This window comes from Panthera tigris, chromosome B3, assembly GCF_018350195.1.
Source record: "Panthera tigris isolate Pti1 chromosome B3, P.tigris_Pti1_mat1.1, whole genome shotgun sequence".
NCBI lineage: Eukaryota > Metazoa > Chordata > Mammalia > Carnivora > Felidae > Panthera > Panthera tigris.
Window position 1 is genome coordinate 32,055,283 of NC_056665.1, and position 18,515 is coordinate 32,073,797.

Here is an 18,515-nt window from a genome sequence, read left to right on the forward strand (position 1 = left end):
GCTGGCTGTGAGGATCGGCTTCAGGGACCGCAGGTTGTTCGGCGGGATGTTGGGGAGACCAAGCCGGGGGACGGCATGCGCCATGGGGCAGGCGGGGGGGCCGGCAGGGGTGGTATGCTCCTGGTGCTCTTGGCAGGGGGTGGGCTGGCGAGGAGTGTTGTGCAGCAGTCTCCATGCGCTCCATGCACTTTCCAACACAGAACCTCAGACTGAGGGCCGGAAGGGACCTCAGAGGCACCCAGTCCAACCTTTCCCTCTGTTCAACCCCCCTTTCCCCACCTCCATTAACCAACCTCCAGGGACAGAAGGGTGCAATCCACAAAGGTACTCGTTCCATTGTGGGATGCCTTTAAAGTTCTTTCTTATCGAGTGAACGCTTGCCTGTTTGGGCCCTGTACGGTGTTGCCCGTGCCCTCACACCCCTGCACTGACCCTCACTGGCTGCGATTAACTGGGGAATGGGTTCTTGCCCCACCTCCTCGAGGACTTAGAGGTCAGAGAAAACATAAGGAAGCTCCAGACAAAGGCATTGGCTAGTTCAGAAGAGAGACAGGGCTCTGGAAGGAAGCACTCAGCATTTCAGAAGAGTACATATGGTTACTGACAGTTCCTGCCCTGGTATAGAGGGAGGGCTGGGCTGGTTCAGGCCCGCAGCTGGCATTTGGAGACTGTCCTCAGGACAGCACAGAACTCACTGCCTCGCTGGAAAACTCCCCAGGCGCAGGGCAAGTCTAAGAGTCACCTGCTGCGGCTGGGTCCCCTGGGACCCGGAATGTGGGGAGGCAGGAGTCCAGGGCTGAACTTCTGGACCACTCACCGAGTTTTCGGCATCTGAGTCTTCTGAGCTGCTGATCACCACGACGCGTTCCTCTGAAACAGGGCAGAGGAGACAGAATTAGGCCCTGCCAAGATGCCCACTCAGTGGGGCCCAGGTGTTCTGTGAGAATCCCTGTGGGCCAGTGGATGGGGTGGGCGATGTGTGCCCTATAGAGGGGGATGTGAACATTCACCAAATGTGCTAGTATGGATCTGTTTATTCAAAGGGACTTTCCGTCACTGCCCACTGTGCCCTGTACATGAATACTTAATTCAGTTATTGGTCCTGAATTCAGAATCTGTTCCCTATACAGGCAGCTTGGCAAAAAAGCACCTGGTTTGTTTTGCAATCTTAAAGGAGCACATTGGTTTGTTCCAATTCTGTCTCATGAGCTGAGATGTTTGAATTAAAAGCTACTTTATATTTGGTTAATCAAAACCTTTTGATTACCAATAGCATTGTGAGCAAGGAATGTCGGTCAGGGCTCAGTGTGCAAGCAGGATCAGGGCTCAGTCTGAGACCTAGAATGAAAATAAAGGGGGCCTCTGGGTGAAGCATATCTAGGAAGAACTGTCTTGACCATTCCGGAATTCTATCAGTTGGCCTCAACTCATGCCCAAGAACTCCCAGTCTGGTGGTGTCCATAAAAGGTATCTAGGACAAATGACGTACTTTAGCCAGGTGGCCTTTGCAGACAAATTTGGGAAGTGATGGGTGTGGACTTTACCCAAGGTCTCTCTGGGAGCATGCCAGGCACTCACCAACAGACACTGCCTGGGGAGACCCACCTTGTGCAGAGGCACAGTGCTGGGCGCTGTATGGGTGCGTTCGGGGAAGGGGCTACAGACCGTGGGTTTTAGCCTCTTACGGGTCCCCACACTGGAATCCCAGCAAATCACACGGTAAACTGTATCCAATCTTATCCCCCAGGAAAACCATGGGCTTTCCCTGCGCCATTTGGTGGCAGCTGAGAGCAGGACACACAGGGGATGCTGTTGGCTTTGGGCTCCCTGGGTGGGGTGAGGATTTGGGGGAAGGGTCCCACCCCACCCAGCCCCTGGAGGACAGCACGTAGGCCTCAGCCTCCGCTGCCCACCCACTTCCTTACCTGCCTCCCCAGGCTCGCCGGTCGCGTGGTTGCTGTTGGGCAGGAAGACCTCGTTTTCGATGATGGGGCTTTCAGGGCTGCAGGGCCCATCCAGGTGGGGTGGAGAGACTGCCTTGGAGGTGCTGGGCCTGGGTTGCTCGGGGGAGCTCCGGGCCAGCCGTGTCTCCTTCTCCTCCTCAGACTCCATCTTGATTGCCTTCCTGGGGCACTCGGTCTGGCAGGACTTCCTCTTCTGGGGAGTGACTGGGCTGCAGACCTCCTATGCGGTGGGGAGTCACAAGGCCGGGTTAGCAGCCTTCAGGGGTGCTGGGGTGGTGGGCAGAGATGCGAACCTGGGTGGCAGGGACCTGTGGCCCGTCCCCTTTGCTCCTGCTGTCGCCTCTGCTCTCTGCCACGCAGATCGTGTCTCTCTCCACATAGGAAGACCCCTGGGCTGCCATGCACACTGGCCATCTGCTGACCACTGACTCTGCTGGCCTCTGCCTGCCCTGCAGTGGCTCACGCTTACAGGGGAGCTTCCTGGCAGGGCAGCCAGGAGCAAGGGAGAGAACAGCGTAGGTGCTAAGGCCTGGCTTCTCAGGTGGGAACCTGACTGCCTGGTGGGATCTGGGCCTCCAGGTGCAGAGGCAGGGGGCGGGGAGAACCTTACCTCTCTGCAGGAGGCGTCTTTGATGGAGTAGGCATGTATCGGCACCGGGTGTACCCCGGGCACCGACTGTACCAAAGCCATGACTGGGGTCTCAGCTGGCCCTGGGGCCTGTGCCCGGGCCCTCTGCATCTCCTCTGGCTGCGAAGTCCGGAAATAAGAGAGACAGAAATGAGCGGGTGGCAGGCCCAGGGCTGAGACCCCAGGCCTGGGGTCAGCCCAATCCCCAGGGCCTCAGCCAGCCACAGGTGCAGGCTGTCCAGAGCCCCCCGGGGACCAGGAGTCCTCCTCACACCCTCCTTCTGACCCTGAGGTGCTGGCATCCAGGGGCACTTCAATTCCTGTGCATCCTAACAGAGCCAGAAGGTGACTGCTGAGATTACACGGGACCAACAGCGCCTAAAGGTTTGCTCGACAGCTAGCTCCGGGTTAACAAAGCGCTCGCTCCTGGTGGCAGCAATTCCTCTACAGCTGCAGAGCTGTAGCAGTGAGGACACCCTTCCGCTGAGCTGAAACCCTTCCAGGGAACCTCCCTGTGACCTTCACTCTGCCCCTGGGCCTTAACTCCCCCTGGGTCAGAACAATTACACACCTTGACCAAATCCCTTAAAACCCCTCAGCCCTCAGTCCCCCTCTGTGAAATGGGAATAATATTAACATCTGTCTCACAGGATACCGTGGATGAAATGTGTTACCACAAGTAAAGTGCCTAGAAGAGCACCCAGCACTTAGTAAGTGCCACTGATGATAATGATGCTAAATATAGTTTTTATTGCCACTCTGAGCCAGGCATAGTGCTAACTATACATAAACCCACCCCAAAACGGACTTGGGCTGGTTCTTCAAAAAGTTAAACACAGAATTCCCGTATGATCCAACAAGTCTTTTCCTAGGCATGTACCCAAAGGACTGAAAACAGATGTTCAAACAGAAACCTGCACACAAATGTTCACACCAGCCCTATTCACGACAGCCAAAAGGTGGACACAACCCAAAGGTCTACCAGCCTCTGAGACATCAGCCAAATGTCTAAACAGCCCAAATGTCAGACAGTCATACAGTGGAATTTTATCCAGCCGTAAAAAGGCATGAGGTTGGGGCACCTGGGTGGCTCTGTCGGTTAAGTGTCAGACTTTGTTCAGCTCGGGTCATGATCTCGCAGTTGTGAGTTTGAGCCCGTGTCGGGCTCTGTGCTGACAGCTCGGAGCCTGGAGCCTGCTTTGGATTCTGTGTCTCCCCCTTTATCTGCCCCTCCCCGGCTCATGCTTTCTCACTCTCTCAAAAATAAATAAACGTTAAAAAAATTTTTTTTAAAGGCATGAAGTTCCATACGTCAACATGGATGAACTTTGAACACATTACACTAAGTGAAAAGAAGCCAGCCACAAAAGAATACATGTTGTGTGGCTCCATGTATCCACATAAATATCCACAAAAGCTGAGCGCATAGAGACAGAAAGCAGACTGGCAGCTGGAGTGGGGGTGGGGGCGGGGCAGATGTGGAGTGGCCGCGTCATGGAGACAAGGTTTGCTTTCGGGGTAATGGGAATATTTGGGAACTAGATGGGTGGGGTGGCTGTACAAGATTTGGAGGGTGCAATGTCACTGAACTGTATACTCGAAAATAGTGAAAACGGAATTTTCCTAGATGAATTTTACCACAATAAAAACAATTATAGTTAAAATAATGAAATAGGGACCATCCTGTGATTATTGCCAATCTACAGAGAAGGGTAGGAGGCACAGAGGTGAAGTGACTGATTTCCCAAGGTCATATACCTAATGAGGGTCTGGACCAGGGTTTGAGGCTAGTGTCTTTGAACTGGTGGTTCTCTTTCCTGGTCACTGTCTCTCTTACATCCCCCCACACCGCCTTTCTCTATACTGTGTGAAACGGAAGCATCCACTGGGCAGTTCACTGAAAATAAGTGACGAATGACCTGGGAAGTGTCCCTCCGAAAGGGGAGGCCCAGACTCTGCCACTCCCGCCTGCAATCCTGACCCCTTGCTGCCTCCAAGTCTGTGTGTGCCCAGGAGATGACCGTGAGCAGGCGCCTGCAGTGGTCTGTGCGGTGAGGGACAGGAAACAACACCCAGCTGGAGGGGGCGCTTCCTCGAGCACAGCCACGCTGGACAAGTCAGAAGCTGGACTTTAAGATCAGGAAGCCAGGGATAGGCTTTCCTCACAGGGGAACCCCAGGAATTAGCTGGCCAAACCTGGGCTGGGGCAGGTGGGGGAAGGCCCCACGTGGCCCCATCGTGCTGGGACCGGAGCTCGACGTGGGGCGCTTCTTGGTATCGAGCACTTTGATGTGGGCTCCCAAGTCAATTGCTATAACGGACTGACTTCCTTTTCCCCTCCCTCTCTGGGTTTCTTTCTCTTAACATCTTTACAGAAAGGGAGGAGAATTGTCTCTCTGGATCAGAGTGTATCTGGGGGAAGTGGAGAGAATGGAGAATCTCCTGGGCCTCTAGGAAAGTATATAATTGCGGAGTGCTCTACATCAGTGTTTTTCGTTTTTCCTTTTTTTAAGTTTATTTATTTATTTGAGAGAGAGAGAGAGAGAGAGAGAGAGGGAGGGAGAGAGAAAGAGGGAAAAGCACAAGTGGAGGAGGGGCAGAGAGAGAGAGGGAGACTCCCAAGCAGGCTCCACAATGTCAACTCAGAGCCTGATGTGGGGCTTGAACCCAGGGACTGTGAGATCATTACCTGAGTGGAAGTCAGACGCTTATCTGACTGAGCCACCCAGGCGCCCCTACACCAGTGTTTTTCAGACTATAGTCTGTGACCCATTGGTGAATCATGAAAGCAATCCAGTGGGTCACGGCCAGCATTTTTTAAATTATGCAGAATACTATAGAACAGAAAACCCATGTAACAAGGGTAATTTATTTTGCAAAACTTCCATTTTAGCTACAGTTATGCATGTGTACATATATATACCGTAGATATAAAATATATTTCTTTATAATGGGTAGTGGTCAGAAATTTAAACCATGTCACACCCATTAGGATGGCTATTAGTGAAAAAAGTGTGGATGAGAAGGTAAAGAAATTGGAAACCCACGAGGTGCCTGGGTGGCTCAGTCCGTTAAGTGACCGACTTTGGCTTAGGTCATGATCTCATGGTTCGTGGGTTCGAGCCCTGCATTGGGCTCTATGCTGAACACTTGCTCAGAGCCTGGAGCCTGCTTCAGATTCTGGGTCTCCTTCTCTCTCTGCCCCTCCCCAGCTTGTGCGCTCTCTCTCTCTCTCTCTCTCTCAAATAAATGTAAAAAAAAATTTCTTTTTAAAGAAACTGGAAACCCTGTGCACTGTTGGTGGGAACGAAGAAGGGCATGGCCAACTATGGAAAATTGCATAGTGACTCCTGAAAAAATGAAAAATAGAATTACCAGATGAACCAGCAATTCCACCTCTATGTAAATTTTGTTACGTATATTTTATCACCATTAAAAAATTTGTTTAAAAAAGTGAAAAAGGTCCTTTCATGTCTGGATCTACAAATCACTGGTATGTGAAAGACCCTCTTTCCAGAAGGGCAACAAACTCCCTGAAAGTGGGCCTGGGATTCTCTGCCTCTGTCCCACCCACGATGCCCTCCCTCCTGTGTTAATGAAGCAGGGGACAGACAGGAAGGCTCACTAAAAAAAAAAAAAAAAAAAATCATGATGCCCAATTTGTTGTTTGGTAGCTTTAAAATGTTTTATTTTTTTCCATTCAAGTATTATAACGTCATGACAAAAAGAGCCTAGAGGAAATGGAAGAAAGATGGCCCCCAAGCTGGGGAGTTCTAGTTAAGGCTGTTGCTGTGTTTTCTCATCACCTCTGTGCAGATACATGACTGAAATGAAAGTAAACCAACAGTTTCAAGAGGGATCCAGTGTTGGGGCGGGAAGCCCAGCTCCTGCCTCCTAAGGCAGGGACATGGGCCCGAGAGTCACCTTTCTCCTGGCATAGCTGAGCGACCGGACTTTCTCCAGGGACTGCCCGGCCACGCCTGCCTCCCTGGAGCTGCTACACCAGTCCTTTGCACTCACAGAGTGAGACGACATCCTTCCCCCGGCTCCACTGGCCCGCCTGCCCCCTCCTCCAGCCTACTACCAAAGTGAAAGCAAGAGGCTTTGCAGAAAGAGCATTCTTCTGATGCTCCAAGTTCAAACTACTTAGTAGCGAATAGTGAGAGGTCACATAAAGACAAAGACCCGGAAGAATGCCTAGACCTCACACAAGATAGTACAGGGTCTCTTGCTGTTCATTAACCAGCAACTGGCATGTGGAAGACAGCCGAGCTCTGTGGACCTGGGGCACCTTCCCCAACTATTTGTAGGATTTCTTTGGGGGACATTATTCATCCTACCATTGTGATACCAAAACAACCTAAATATGCACTGACAGGGAACTGGCTAACTAAAACATGCTACATCCATCCACTAGACTGCTATACAGACACAAAAAGACATCAGGAAGCTACCTACCTACTGAAAATGTAAGAATTCCAGAATACTTTGTGGGGTGAAAAAGCCTGGGGCATAATACTATGAACATAGGGTAGTATGGTACCTTTGTGCAAAAACAGAATGGAAAATGGAATTACCTGTAATCATATTTGCTTGTAATTACATAAAGAAATTCGGGAAGGATATGTAAGAAATAGAGACAGGTATATGGGCATAAGAAGTGGAAAGATAGGGACCAGAAGGGAGGGAGACATGATATGTTACTTTCTTTCTTTTTTAAGATCCAGATACCGTACGTGCAGGATTTGGGCAGTAAGGTGCCATATGTAGGGTGTTACGTGAAAATATTAGATATGCACAAACACAGTCTTAGTTTGCACAAGAAATCTCTGTGATGCTGAGTAATGGAGAGCTCAAATGAGAAACGGGGTGCAGAGAGATGTTGGGGTGTCCCCCGACCTCAAAGCATTGGTTCTCAACTTAGCTACAAATTATCATCACCTGGGGATCTGAAAAAAAAATTTAGGTACAATTTATATACAGTGAAATGTACAAATGGTAAGCGTACAAATCAATGGATTTTAAGAATTGAAGTGTAGTTGACATATTTATCATTCTATGTTTTTACTTCTGACCGTGTGATTGTATTACTTCAAAAATATAATAAAAATGTCCTTTTTTACTTTTCAAGCTACATATGTGGGGATGCAGGACCCAAAGCAGTTAGGAGTCTGCTTCTAATCCTATCCCTAGCTTGCTGTGTCATGTAGCCTGGAGTTGTCACCCTCTCTATGGGCCTCAACCTATGCAGAATAGAGGGTTAGACTCCATGCGCTCTCCTAGCTCTAAAACTCTCAGTTCCTAAATCCTGCATTCTCCAGGAAGTCTCTCCAGATTGCCTCTGCCTACAACAATCTCTCTCCCCCAATGGCCATGCATGACAAAGCTAGGCTCGCCACCCGACCGCTACCACCAGAAGACCTGATTTCTGTGGAAGTCTGATCAGTCCTGGGCCCACACCTTTGACAGGCAGACACAGATGACCAGGACGTGGAGGAGACCAGACGCCTAGTCCAAGGAAGGATCTCAGGAAGCTTATCCCAGAGGATCCATGCATGCAAGCACTTAAGAGGGCAAGCCAAAGGGATACCACTGCATTTTCTCCCAGGGAAGCAATCTAAGGGCAGTGCAGAGATGGGGGTGGCTGTCTCAAGCATGAGTGAGCTTCCTGTCCTTGGGAGGTGTGTGTGTGTGTATAGACAGCCATAGGCCAAGGGTGCTGTAGAGGGAATGCCGACGTTAGAGGGGGTATGGACACCTCCCAACCCTGAGAAACTATGATTCTTGCATATATGCTGGTCCTGAAATCACACCAATGAAACCCAACCTGCTGGGACTGAGGTCTGCCTCCTGGCCCCATTCTCCTCTCCAAGAACCATGTTGGGGGCAGGGGAGAGGTGGGGAAGGCCTCCGTGTTGATTCCAGGAAAATGCTCACATATCTAGGATGGGGGACAGGGTAAGGGAGATGTCATCTACCACCATATGTCAGGGCCACCCACCAGTGACCGCCTTCTTCACCTCCTGTCCATCCCTGGTTCTCACCCCTCTCATATCTATCAAGTGCTACTTTGGCATTTAAGATCTCAGAGCCAGCCAGTTCACCTGCCCTTCCTTTACTCCTTCCCACCGAAGGCTCCAGTCCGGCCACTTGCTGTCCCTCTCTGGCACTCTCCCCTCTCTAATGCCTGCAGACACAGGGGACAACAAGACTCAGGTTCCTTCCTGACACAGGGGAACTCTGAACCCGTTTGACCTGTGGGACCATACCACCTCCCCTTGAGACCTCAACCCATCTTACCAGGTCAATGTCAGAAGAGTCCCTGGGAGTGCTGGAAGCCTCTGGGCTGGCCCTCCTGTGTAGAGCTGCATCTGGAGAACACAGAAAAGGTCACAGGCAAGTCAGGGACATCCCCGGTGGGAGGCATCTTCGCTTGGGACAGTGACAGAGGAAATGTCTCTGCTGCTTTTCCTAGAGACTCATTCTTCAGGGCCTCTCACAGCACTGGGGCAGCTCCATGGAGGGGCTGTCATTTGGAAGGAGAGCTCCCTGATTGCAGTGAGCATGAACCCAGCCAGAAGGGAGAGGGTGGCATTAGAGAGTGCAAACCCCAGATGCATCTCTGTCCATCTCTCGGCTGCCACCGAGACACACTGTGGTGGTATGAGCTCACAGCCATCAGCTCCAAGGGCAGGTGTGAGTGAGTGAGCCCCCATCACTGGCACTTGCCCGGATGCCTTCAGATTCTGTTGCCACCCACCTCTTTCCCAGTAAGGGCATCCTCACACCAGCTATTCAGAGCTCAGATGTGAGCCTAGAGATTTCCTCAAAGAGCTGTTAAAGGTTCCTCACCTTGGAGGCCCTTTGGGGCACCCCTCCCCTTGGCGTCCCTTGAAAGCCCCGATGACGTCACCAGCTCATACAGAGCTGCTCCAACTCCTGGATCTGGACTGCAGAGCCAAGCACTGCCTCATTCTCCAGCTACGTGATGTGCTCCCATCTTGTCCCAGTTGGACTGGACAACTGCTGAGGTCACAAATTGGTCTGCTCTCCACTTCCCAAGGGCCCACAAAGGTAGGCAGCTGGTCCAGACAGCAGGCCACGCTGGAGGCAAAGCATCTCCTCCACTGAGGCGCAGTATGGTTTCTGGTAAACACCCAACCACTCCAGGGGGGTTTTCTCAGTCCCCTTCTGCTCTAACCTCACGTTCCAGTTGACTTCTCTGTTGCTAGACAGGAGGCTTAAGAGAATTTCCCGAAGTGGTTATCCCTTTGGGGCTAAAATGATACTGTGTCTGGTTCTCAGCTTAGTAGTTTCTTAATTCTCCAAGGGTCACAAGATCACAGCTAATCCACAGAGCCCTGTAAATTAGTAAAACATGACCCCTCTGGAGGGCTGCAGACGCACGTCAGGGCCTCCTCTCCTCCTTATCCTGTGCTCTGGAATGTACGATGTGAGCAAAGCTGACTTTAAACAAAAACAAAACTAAAAACAAACCCACGGCTTTCTTTTCTGCCCTGTCTCCCCCAGGGAGCGACAGCAAGGCACAGGCCCTTAAATGGTAAACAGGTCGGCCACAAGGGTGGCTCGGGTGCTTACCCGTCGCCTGAGTGATGCAGGAGACGAGTCCCTGCAAGCGCACTTTGAATTCGTCGAAGCCATCGGTGCGCACGGCGGCTTGCAGGTTCTGGGGCTCCTCCTGGCGCAGGCGGCTGAGCGCCTCTCGCAGGAAGCCGTGCATGTCCAGCACCTCCTGGTCAGAGGCGTAGCGCTTCATCCTCTGCACCAGCGCGCCTCCCATGCGGATGCGCTGCAGCACCGCTTCCAGGTGGCCCAGCTGGCCCGCGATCTCATCGTAGCTTCGCTGGTACCGCGCGCTCACTCCCTCCAGCAGCTCTTGCTCCTGGGCCAGCACGTGCGCTACCACCTGGCGCACGCGCGAGTGGATCAGCTCCTCGGTGTCTGCGCGCATGCGGCCCAACTGGCTGACAGCCGCATGCATCTGCGCGTGCGCCGCGCCAAAGGCGCGGTCCTGCTCCTGCAGCGCCTGTGCCATGGCGTCCAGCTCGTCCTGCCGCTGTTGGATCTCCGCGCTGATGTCGCACTTGAGCTCGCTGTGGCCGCTATCCAGGAGCGCGCACGAGCAGCACAGCGGCTTGGAGCAGCCTCGGCAGTAGATGCTGCAGACACACAAGGCCGGCCTCAGTTAGGGCTCTCCTGCTTCTAACCCCTTTATATTTTTGTTATTAAACTCCTTTTCAAAAATTACAAAACTTTGAATCATGGTATGTCCCTAGATTCGTGCTTTTCTCCATTCAGTTTGTGGTCTCCAAACTACCCATAGAGCATTAGAACGTAAAAAAGTTACTTAAGTAACAACAGCTAGCCTCCAGTCGTGAAACAAGGCACAGATACACAGATTGTCTCTCCACACCGTTTCTGAATTTCCTTTCCCCGCCTCCGAGGCAACCAGGTGAGTACTGGGGTGCATCCTTCCACAACTGTCTGCTCAAACCACTTTACACAAATATCCAGACTGCTTGCAGGATTTTAAGGACTTGATACATTTCATCCCCTTTCTTTTTAAAGTTTACCGGGTACGTGGTGCATGGTGCGTGGATGGCTCAGTAGGTTAAGCCTTGGACTTTTGACTTCGGCTCCGGTCATGATCTTGGGGTTGGTGAGTTCAAGCCAGCAATCGGGCTTTGCCCTGACAGCGCGGAGCCTGCTTGAGGATTTTCTGTCCCCTCTCTCTCTACCCCTCCCCCACTCGTGCACACATGCTTGCTCTCTCAAAAATACATAAACTTTAAAAAAAGGTATTAAAGGGGCGCCTGGGTGGCTCAGTCGGTTGAGCGTCAGACTTCAGCTCAGGTCACGATCTCGCAGTCCGTGAGTTCGAGCCCCGCGTCAGGCTCTGGGCTGATGGCTCAGAGCCTGGAGCCTGTTTCCGATTCTGTGTCTCCCTCTCTCTCTGCCCCTCCCCCGTTCATGCTCTGTCTCTCTCTGTCTCAAAAAAAAAAAAAAAAAAAGGTATTAAAGTTTATTTATTTTGAGATAGACAGTTGGTGGGGGGGGGGGCAGAGAGGGAGGAAGAGAGAATCCCAAGTAGGCTCCACACTATCAGTGCAGGGCCCAAGGAGGGGCCTGAACTCATGAACTGAGATCATGACTTGAGTCGAAATCCAGAGTCAGAGGCTTTAACCTACAGAGCCACCCAGGTGCTTTCACATTTCATCCCATATAATCCTCACTAGAGTTACTGAGGGGAGAATTATTGCTGTTCTCATTTCACAGATGAAGAAAGGGAGACAATCAGTGGTTAAATAATTGGCTCAAGTATCTACAACAATTTTGGTGAGTTGACGTTTGTTCTTAAAAAGAAAAAAAAGATCATGCTATAAAAGATCATGAGTAATGTCTTTGTAGCTTCCTCCTCTAATTTAACTTTTGTTCAGGACATTCCTCTAGGTCTAATAAGTATAGATCTAATGTATTCTCTTTATAGCCCCCTTAAATTCCACATTGTACCACAACTGATCCAGTCATTCTCCTGTTAATGGACATTCTAGTGATTTCCTATTTGTACTTTTTTTGTCAATATGGATAAAGCTTTATGTGGCCTAACACATGGGTGCTTTTGTTTCTATGAAATAGATTACAAAAAATAGGAATGCCAAATCAAAGGGTGTGCATTATTTTCATTTACTTAATATATTTTAGCTAGCACTTGCACAGCATTTATTGTGTATCAGACAATATTATGAGTATTTGAGAAATATCACTCTTTTAATCCTCCTAACAATCCTACAGAGTAGGAATTATTATATCCCCATTTTAAGGATGAGGAAACTGAACAAGAGGTACAATAACTCGTCCAGGATCACAGTTGGTAAGTGATAGAGTCCAGAGGGCAAACTGTAGGAGGCAGAATAATGAGGCAGAATAATGTACTAATTCCCAGAACTGGAGTATGTTAACTTCTATGACAAAAAGGACTTTGTATATGTGATTAAGTTAAGGATCTTGGGATGGGAAGATTATCCAGGTGGACCTAGTGTAATTACGAGGGTCCTTATAAGGAAAAGGGGGAGGCAGGCAGGTGTGAGAAGGAAGACGTGATAATGGAAGCAGAGGTCTCGTGCTATCCTGCTGGCTTTAAAGATGGAAGGGGGTCATGAACCGAGGAATACAGGCAGCTTCTAGGAACTGGAAAAGGCAAGAAAATAGATTCTCCCCAAGAGCCTCCAGAAGGAACATGGCCCCGCCAACATCTTAATTTTCTCTCAGGGAGACCCATTTCAGACTTCTGACCCCCAGAGGTACATAGTAACAAATGTGTAATGTTTTAAGCTCCTAAATTTGTGGTAATTTGTTACAGCAGCAATAGGAAACTAATATAAAAACCCAGCCAGCCAGGCGCAAGTCCAGGCTCTGAAACGCTATAATGCTGCCTCTTCAAATACTACCAGGAAAATATTGTTAGTTACTTCCCCAGAAATATTGCTATCATCTGTTATCAACAGCAATGATAATAAGTCAGCCCACCTGAGGCCAGGAGAGAGGCTCTTAGCTGGAGCCACTTTGGCCTCGGTTAAAGATCAACTTGTCCTGGAACTGCCAGCAGAGACTGTGCTGGCCAACCTGACTCCAAAATTGTGGCACGAGGCACTGGTCCTCGGCTTTGTCGGCTCTCAACCTCCCCAGACCACCGAAGAGGGCAAGGCTTCAGAGCTCGAACTCTTGATCAAATACAGGAGATTTATGCTAGGCTAGCTGAGGTTTCCCGGAGAGCCCAGAGCGTGAGGGAAGCATGGGAGTTGCCACTGGGTCAAGAGCACTCAGCAACTCCAACATGGGGAAATCTGATCTAAGTAACAGAGACCCATCACCAAGAGGCAGGGCCGGTGACTGAGGTAAGCGTCAACTGAAGCAGAGGGCAACTGTGGATCTGACCTCAGCTCTGTGCCCTTAGCAAGTCACTTAACCTCTTTTTGCCTCTATCTTCTATCTGTAAAACAGGGATAACCCCCACCTCATATGGGAATTCTATAGAGGATCAAATGAGAGAAGTCCTACATATATGTTCTCAACAAAGACTGTGATCGTTATAATTGACTGAGATATTAGCGCTCACCGATGATACCATTAACAAGAAATGCTGAGCAATTATGAAAAGAACTAATAACTCTACAGAGGGCAGTTTGGCAATATCCATCAAAATCACAAATGTATTTATCCTCTGACCCAACAATCCCCCTTCTGCGTCTCTATTCTGTAGCTCTACCTCAACATGTACAAAATAACATCTGTACAATGCAACACAGTCCATAATGGCAAAGAATTGAAACACGCTAGGCAAACAGTTGCATAAATTATGATACAACCATACAATGGAATGCTATCCCAGCAATTCAAATGAAAAGAATTATGGAAAAAATTCCCAAGCTCTCATTCACAAACAACAATTTTCAAATGCTCAAAAAAAAAAAAAAAAAAGTAGACATACTTCTAACAAAAAATATATACATGGGAAAAAAAGAATTCCACTGAGAAAGAATCTAAAAAACAAAAGTGTCTCAAGGCCCCAACTGGAAACACTAAATAAATATCACGATATCAATTCTCTTCAAGTTCAGATAAAGGTTTAAAGCAATTTTAATCAAATTACAGATGAGAGTTTGAAACTTCATCAATGGATTCTCAGTTTCACAGGACAGAATAAACAGATCAAATAGTTAAGAAATTTTGGGGAAAGGGCACCTGGGTGGCTCAGTCGGTTAAAAGCTACCAACTCTTGGTTTCTGCTCAGGTCATGATCTCAAGGTTCATGAGTTCGAGCCCCATGTTGGGTTCTGTGCTGGCAGTGAGGGGCCTGCTTGGAATTCTCTCTCTCCCTCTCTCTCTGTCCCTTCCCTCCCCCTGACCCCGCTTGCACACGCTCTCTCTCTCTACTAAATAAACTTAATGGGAAAAAAAGGAATTTTGGGGAAATCAGTGTCAGAAAGGGGAATTTTCTCTGCCAGATAACATAGGATAGAACTACCATTATTTTAAGAAGTGTGTGTGGCACTAGTCCAAGAGTAAAAAGGAAGGAAAATCAGCAGAACAGACCAGATATTACTTATCTAGGTCCTGGCATCCGTATAAGAATGTGATATTTTATAGAATAAAGAAAGCATCCCACACTAATGGACATTAAACAATTCCACTCAACAGTCAGAATCGAGAAAACCAGCTACTGCGGTGGGGAGAAGCAAATTAGGGCTTGTTTCACTCGTGATGCCGCAATACATTTCCGGTGGGTCACAGACTTAACTATGAACCATAACACCATAGAGGTGTGATAGTTGACTACTGATGATGGTAAAGACCTTATAACCACTGAAGAAATGGAAGAAATCATACACTCAACAGATGCGACTACCCAAAAATTCAAAACTATGTATTTTTCGGAAAGACATTCACAACTTCCTATCGTGAGAAAAGCAGGTTACAGAACTATCTGCTTCTGTTCAGTTTGGTTTATGTGATTATAGAGACGGCAGGAAGGAGAGTAAACAGTCTATATTGATGGGAGTTACTTCTTTCTCTTTCTCCCTCCCTCCCCCTTTTCATCTATTTACATTTTCCCAAAATTTCCATAATCACTTCTAAGTGAAGGAGTTTGGACTTTAAAGAGGAGGCAATGGAGAACCCTCAGAAAACATTCCATCTAGGAATAATAAAGCTTTTCCTCTTCTTCCCTGACATGTATTGTTTTGCTTGTCCCTTTATGACTGTTCAGTGAATTGACTATGTCGTTAATATTTTAGTTAGAAGCCTCAACATGTTTCCTGGGTTCTCAGTCTCCCTATCTGAAAGCTGCCTATGTCTTAAATTGCCATGCCAGAGGCCATGTGACAGCAGGAAGGATATGGGTCCTGGAGGTGGACGGCCTGAATCTGAGCCCTTCTGATTCCTAGCTACAAGGCCTGGAGTAAAATACTTTCTCTCGAGTCTTAACTTCCCTGTCTATAAAATGGGGATAAATAAGAATGCCTCTCATAGACTGTTGCAAGGACAAAGATGGGCTGGTGTATGGGAAGTCACCTGCACAGTGCCAGCTACACATTGGACATTCTGGAGCCATGCAAGAAGGGGAGGCATTAACTACACATGTTTGCACGGCAGGGATATTAGCCCTACTGTTGGTAAGTCAACCTCTCAACCTCAGACAGTACGGAAACATCATATTGAGTGTGGTCTCTGGGCTGTCCCCTTCCCACTAGGGTCAGGCCAGCCCAGTGTAGCCACACCTCCTGCTGAGGCCAGAGCGGTATGCCACTTCTGCTGTTCTAAGAAACAGGGCTGGGAAATCCAGGAAGCAAAAATCCTATGAAAATGGGACCCGTGGAGGAGAGCTGGCCCCAGAGCAGGACTCCAGGGCAGAGCCCGGCTGGTCTGAATGGGAACTGAAAAACTCTCTACTCTACCATGCTCACTTCCACGAGAGTGACAGGGAGCTTCCACTTTGAGGGAATAGCAAAAGGAACAGCCTCCTTTGGAAACTCAAATTATTGGCTAGAGGGCAATTAAAGGGATACATTTGTCATTTACATACAAATATGAATGCTTTCAATCAGACTGGTTTCCTGCTCTGCTGGGAAACAGAGTTGAGGAAAGATTTCTGAAGCCAGGAGAAGAGATGGGTAATTGCAGAGCCTGGGATACTTAGAGCGAAAGCATTATTCCTATTGACTTCCCCTCCTCCAACTCTTCATTGGTTGAGAAGGTGGTGACAGAGATCGTAGAACCTAAGGGCTCAGAGAGGAAGACACCAGAAAGGCAGCAGCGAGAAAAGGTAAGAGGAGGAAGCTTTGTCTGTTTCTCACACCCATCTTATGCCAACCCCACAGCCAAGAATGAGAAAGAGAAAGTTTGTGCTTTTCCTTCCCCACTCTTTTCTTTTTTCTTCAGACTGTCATGTAAATTCTAGATAGTTAACATACCACGCAATATTGGTTTCAGGAGTAGAATTCAGTGGTTCAACACTCACATACAACACCCAGTGCTCATCAAGACAACTGCCCTCGTTTAATGCCCATCACCCATCTACCTTCCCCACTCTTTTCTAGGCAGGTCCCTGCTCCCAAGACAGAGGGCTGGTGTGTCCATTATGACCCACTGAAAGGCCACTCAAGCCAGAGACCAAGGGGGAACGCCAGATACGCGCCCCCCTCCAACCACTTCAACAAATCACTAACTCTTGCTGATTCTACCTTCATTTACCCTCCACCCCCAAATATTAAATACCAACTATGCACGAGCATGGCACTAGGATGTAAAGACAACCGAGGTAGAATCCTGGTTCCTAAATCTGTCACATGAGTTCCCATTGCTACACACCTTTGTTCTTGCCTCGATCACAACTTATCTCCTTTGGCATATCCCCTAACAGGCTTCCCTGCCTCTGGTCTTTCCAATCAACCCTTCCCAGTGCCACCAACACGGTATTTCTAAAATGTGATGATCGTCATATGCTGGGACCATTGCAATGACCCCCCTCAGAAGTATAGCCAAAACAGTATCAAGTGCAAGACATTTTTAAAGCATCACATAAGCTATATGTTAATAAAGGAGATTTGATTTTTGCAACAGTTTTAGATAACTTGGAATTCACTGCATTTTATCATAATGGACTACAATTATACAATATTGAATGTTAGTGAACAGTGATGAAGTAGGGATTTACATGCCAGGAAATGTTGCAAGGCAGCAAGACAAGGTTTATCACATAGATGAGTACAGTGACTACAAACTATTTAAATCTGATCTAATTTCAGTAAATGAGATGGCAAAAGAGATGGAAGTAGCTAAAACAATCGGTTAATTAAAGCCATGAATAAGAAAAACATGATTTGACTAAGTTAACAATAAACACTGTTTATCAGTCAAGTGACACATGGCATAAAAAGGCAGCTCTTCTACTTGGCTATACCAATCTTGAAATGCTTTTCTAACTCTAACAGCTTTGGCAGAATAAATCCAAATTGTAAGAGATGCCAAAGCGGAATTTGTTACAAAATTCAAAGACTAAAGTTAATCATTAAATGTTAATGACTCTGGTAAAACAGAAAACAGGCAGTAAATCCTTACGTGAAACAATTTTGATAGTCTCAAGTACTTTTACTACAATGTGTATAAAATGATTTATCATCATCTTCATTACTCATTCAAGAGTCATTAAACAAATCAGTTCCCCCCAAATCATAGTAATACTGTTAAGATTATGAATCAGAAAAACCCAAGAAATAATACTAATACATTATAATACTAATGGCAATAGAGCAAAAAAGAGTACAATGAGGAGGAAAAGGAAGAGGAAAAAAGAGAAGGAGTAAGAAAATTTCCCTGTAATAAGAATTTCTAGATTGAAGAAGTCTGCCAGGTTTCAGAATTGGATACAAAATGCTCAACACCAAGACAGTTTGGTTAAATTAATAAACTTCAAGAATGAAAATACCTTTAGGTATCAAGACAGAAAAAGCAAATAAATTTGGCCTCAGACCTCTCCTCATGAACATTTGATGCTGGAAGACTACGTGGCAAAGTCTACAAAATTCTAAAGGCAACAGTGTAACCCAGGTATATTATACCCAGCCAAGATATCATTCAAACAGAAGAGCAACTGATAGACATTTTCTTTTTTTAAAAAAAAATTTTTTTTAAACGTTTTATTTATTTTTAAGACAGAGAGAGACAGAGCATGAACGGGGGAGGGGCAGAGAGAGAGGGAGACACAGAATTGGAAGCAGGCTCCAGGCTCTGAGCCATCTGCCCAGAGCCCGACGCGGGGCCCGAACTCACGGACCGCGAGATAGTGACTTGAGCTGAAGTCGGATGCTTAACCGACTGAGCCACCCAGGCGCCCCAACATTTTC

The 18,515-nt window shown here is 48.0% G+C and overlaps 1 protein-coding gene across 4 annotated transcripts in view; it reads right to left on the minus strand.

Annotated features, from left to right (window-relative positions):
• The window catches only part of PML (PML nuclear body scaffold), a 39,484-nt gene that overhangs the window by 11,204 nt on the left and 9,765 nt on the right, over positions 1 to 18,515 (minus strand). For 3 of the 4 annotated variants that reach the window (XM_007084580.3, XM_007084586.3, XM_007084582.3), the window contains exons 3-7: positions 10,192 to 10,772; positions 8,893 to 8,963; positions 2,575 to 2,712; positions 1,926 to 2,184; positions 818 to 870 (exon numbers count right to left, since the gene is read on the minus strand). In XM_007084580.3, coding sequence (XP_007084642.2) covers positions 818 to 870; positions 1,926 to 2,184; positions 2,575 to 2,712; positions 8,893 to 8,963; positions 10,192 to 10,772 — 1,102 coding nt within the window. Of the gene's footprint in view, positions 1 to 817; positions 871 to 1,925; positions 2,185 to 2,574; positions 2,713 to 6,256; positions 6,417 to 8,892; positions 8,964 to 10,191; positions 10,773 to 18,515 lie in introns of those variants that run through there. The other variant, XM_042988415.1, reaches the window with a different exon arrangement.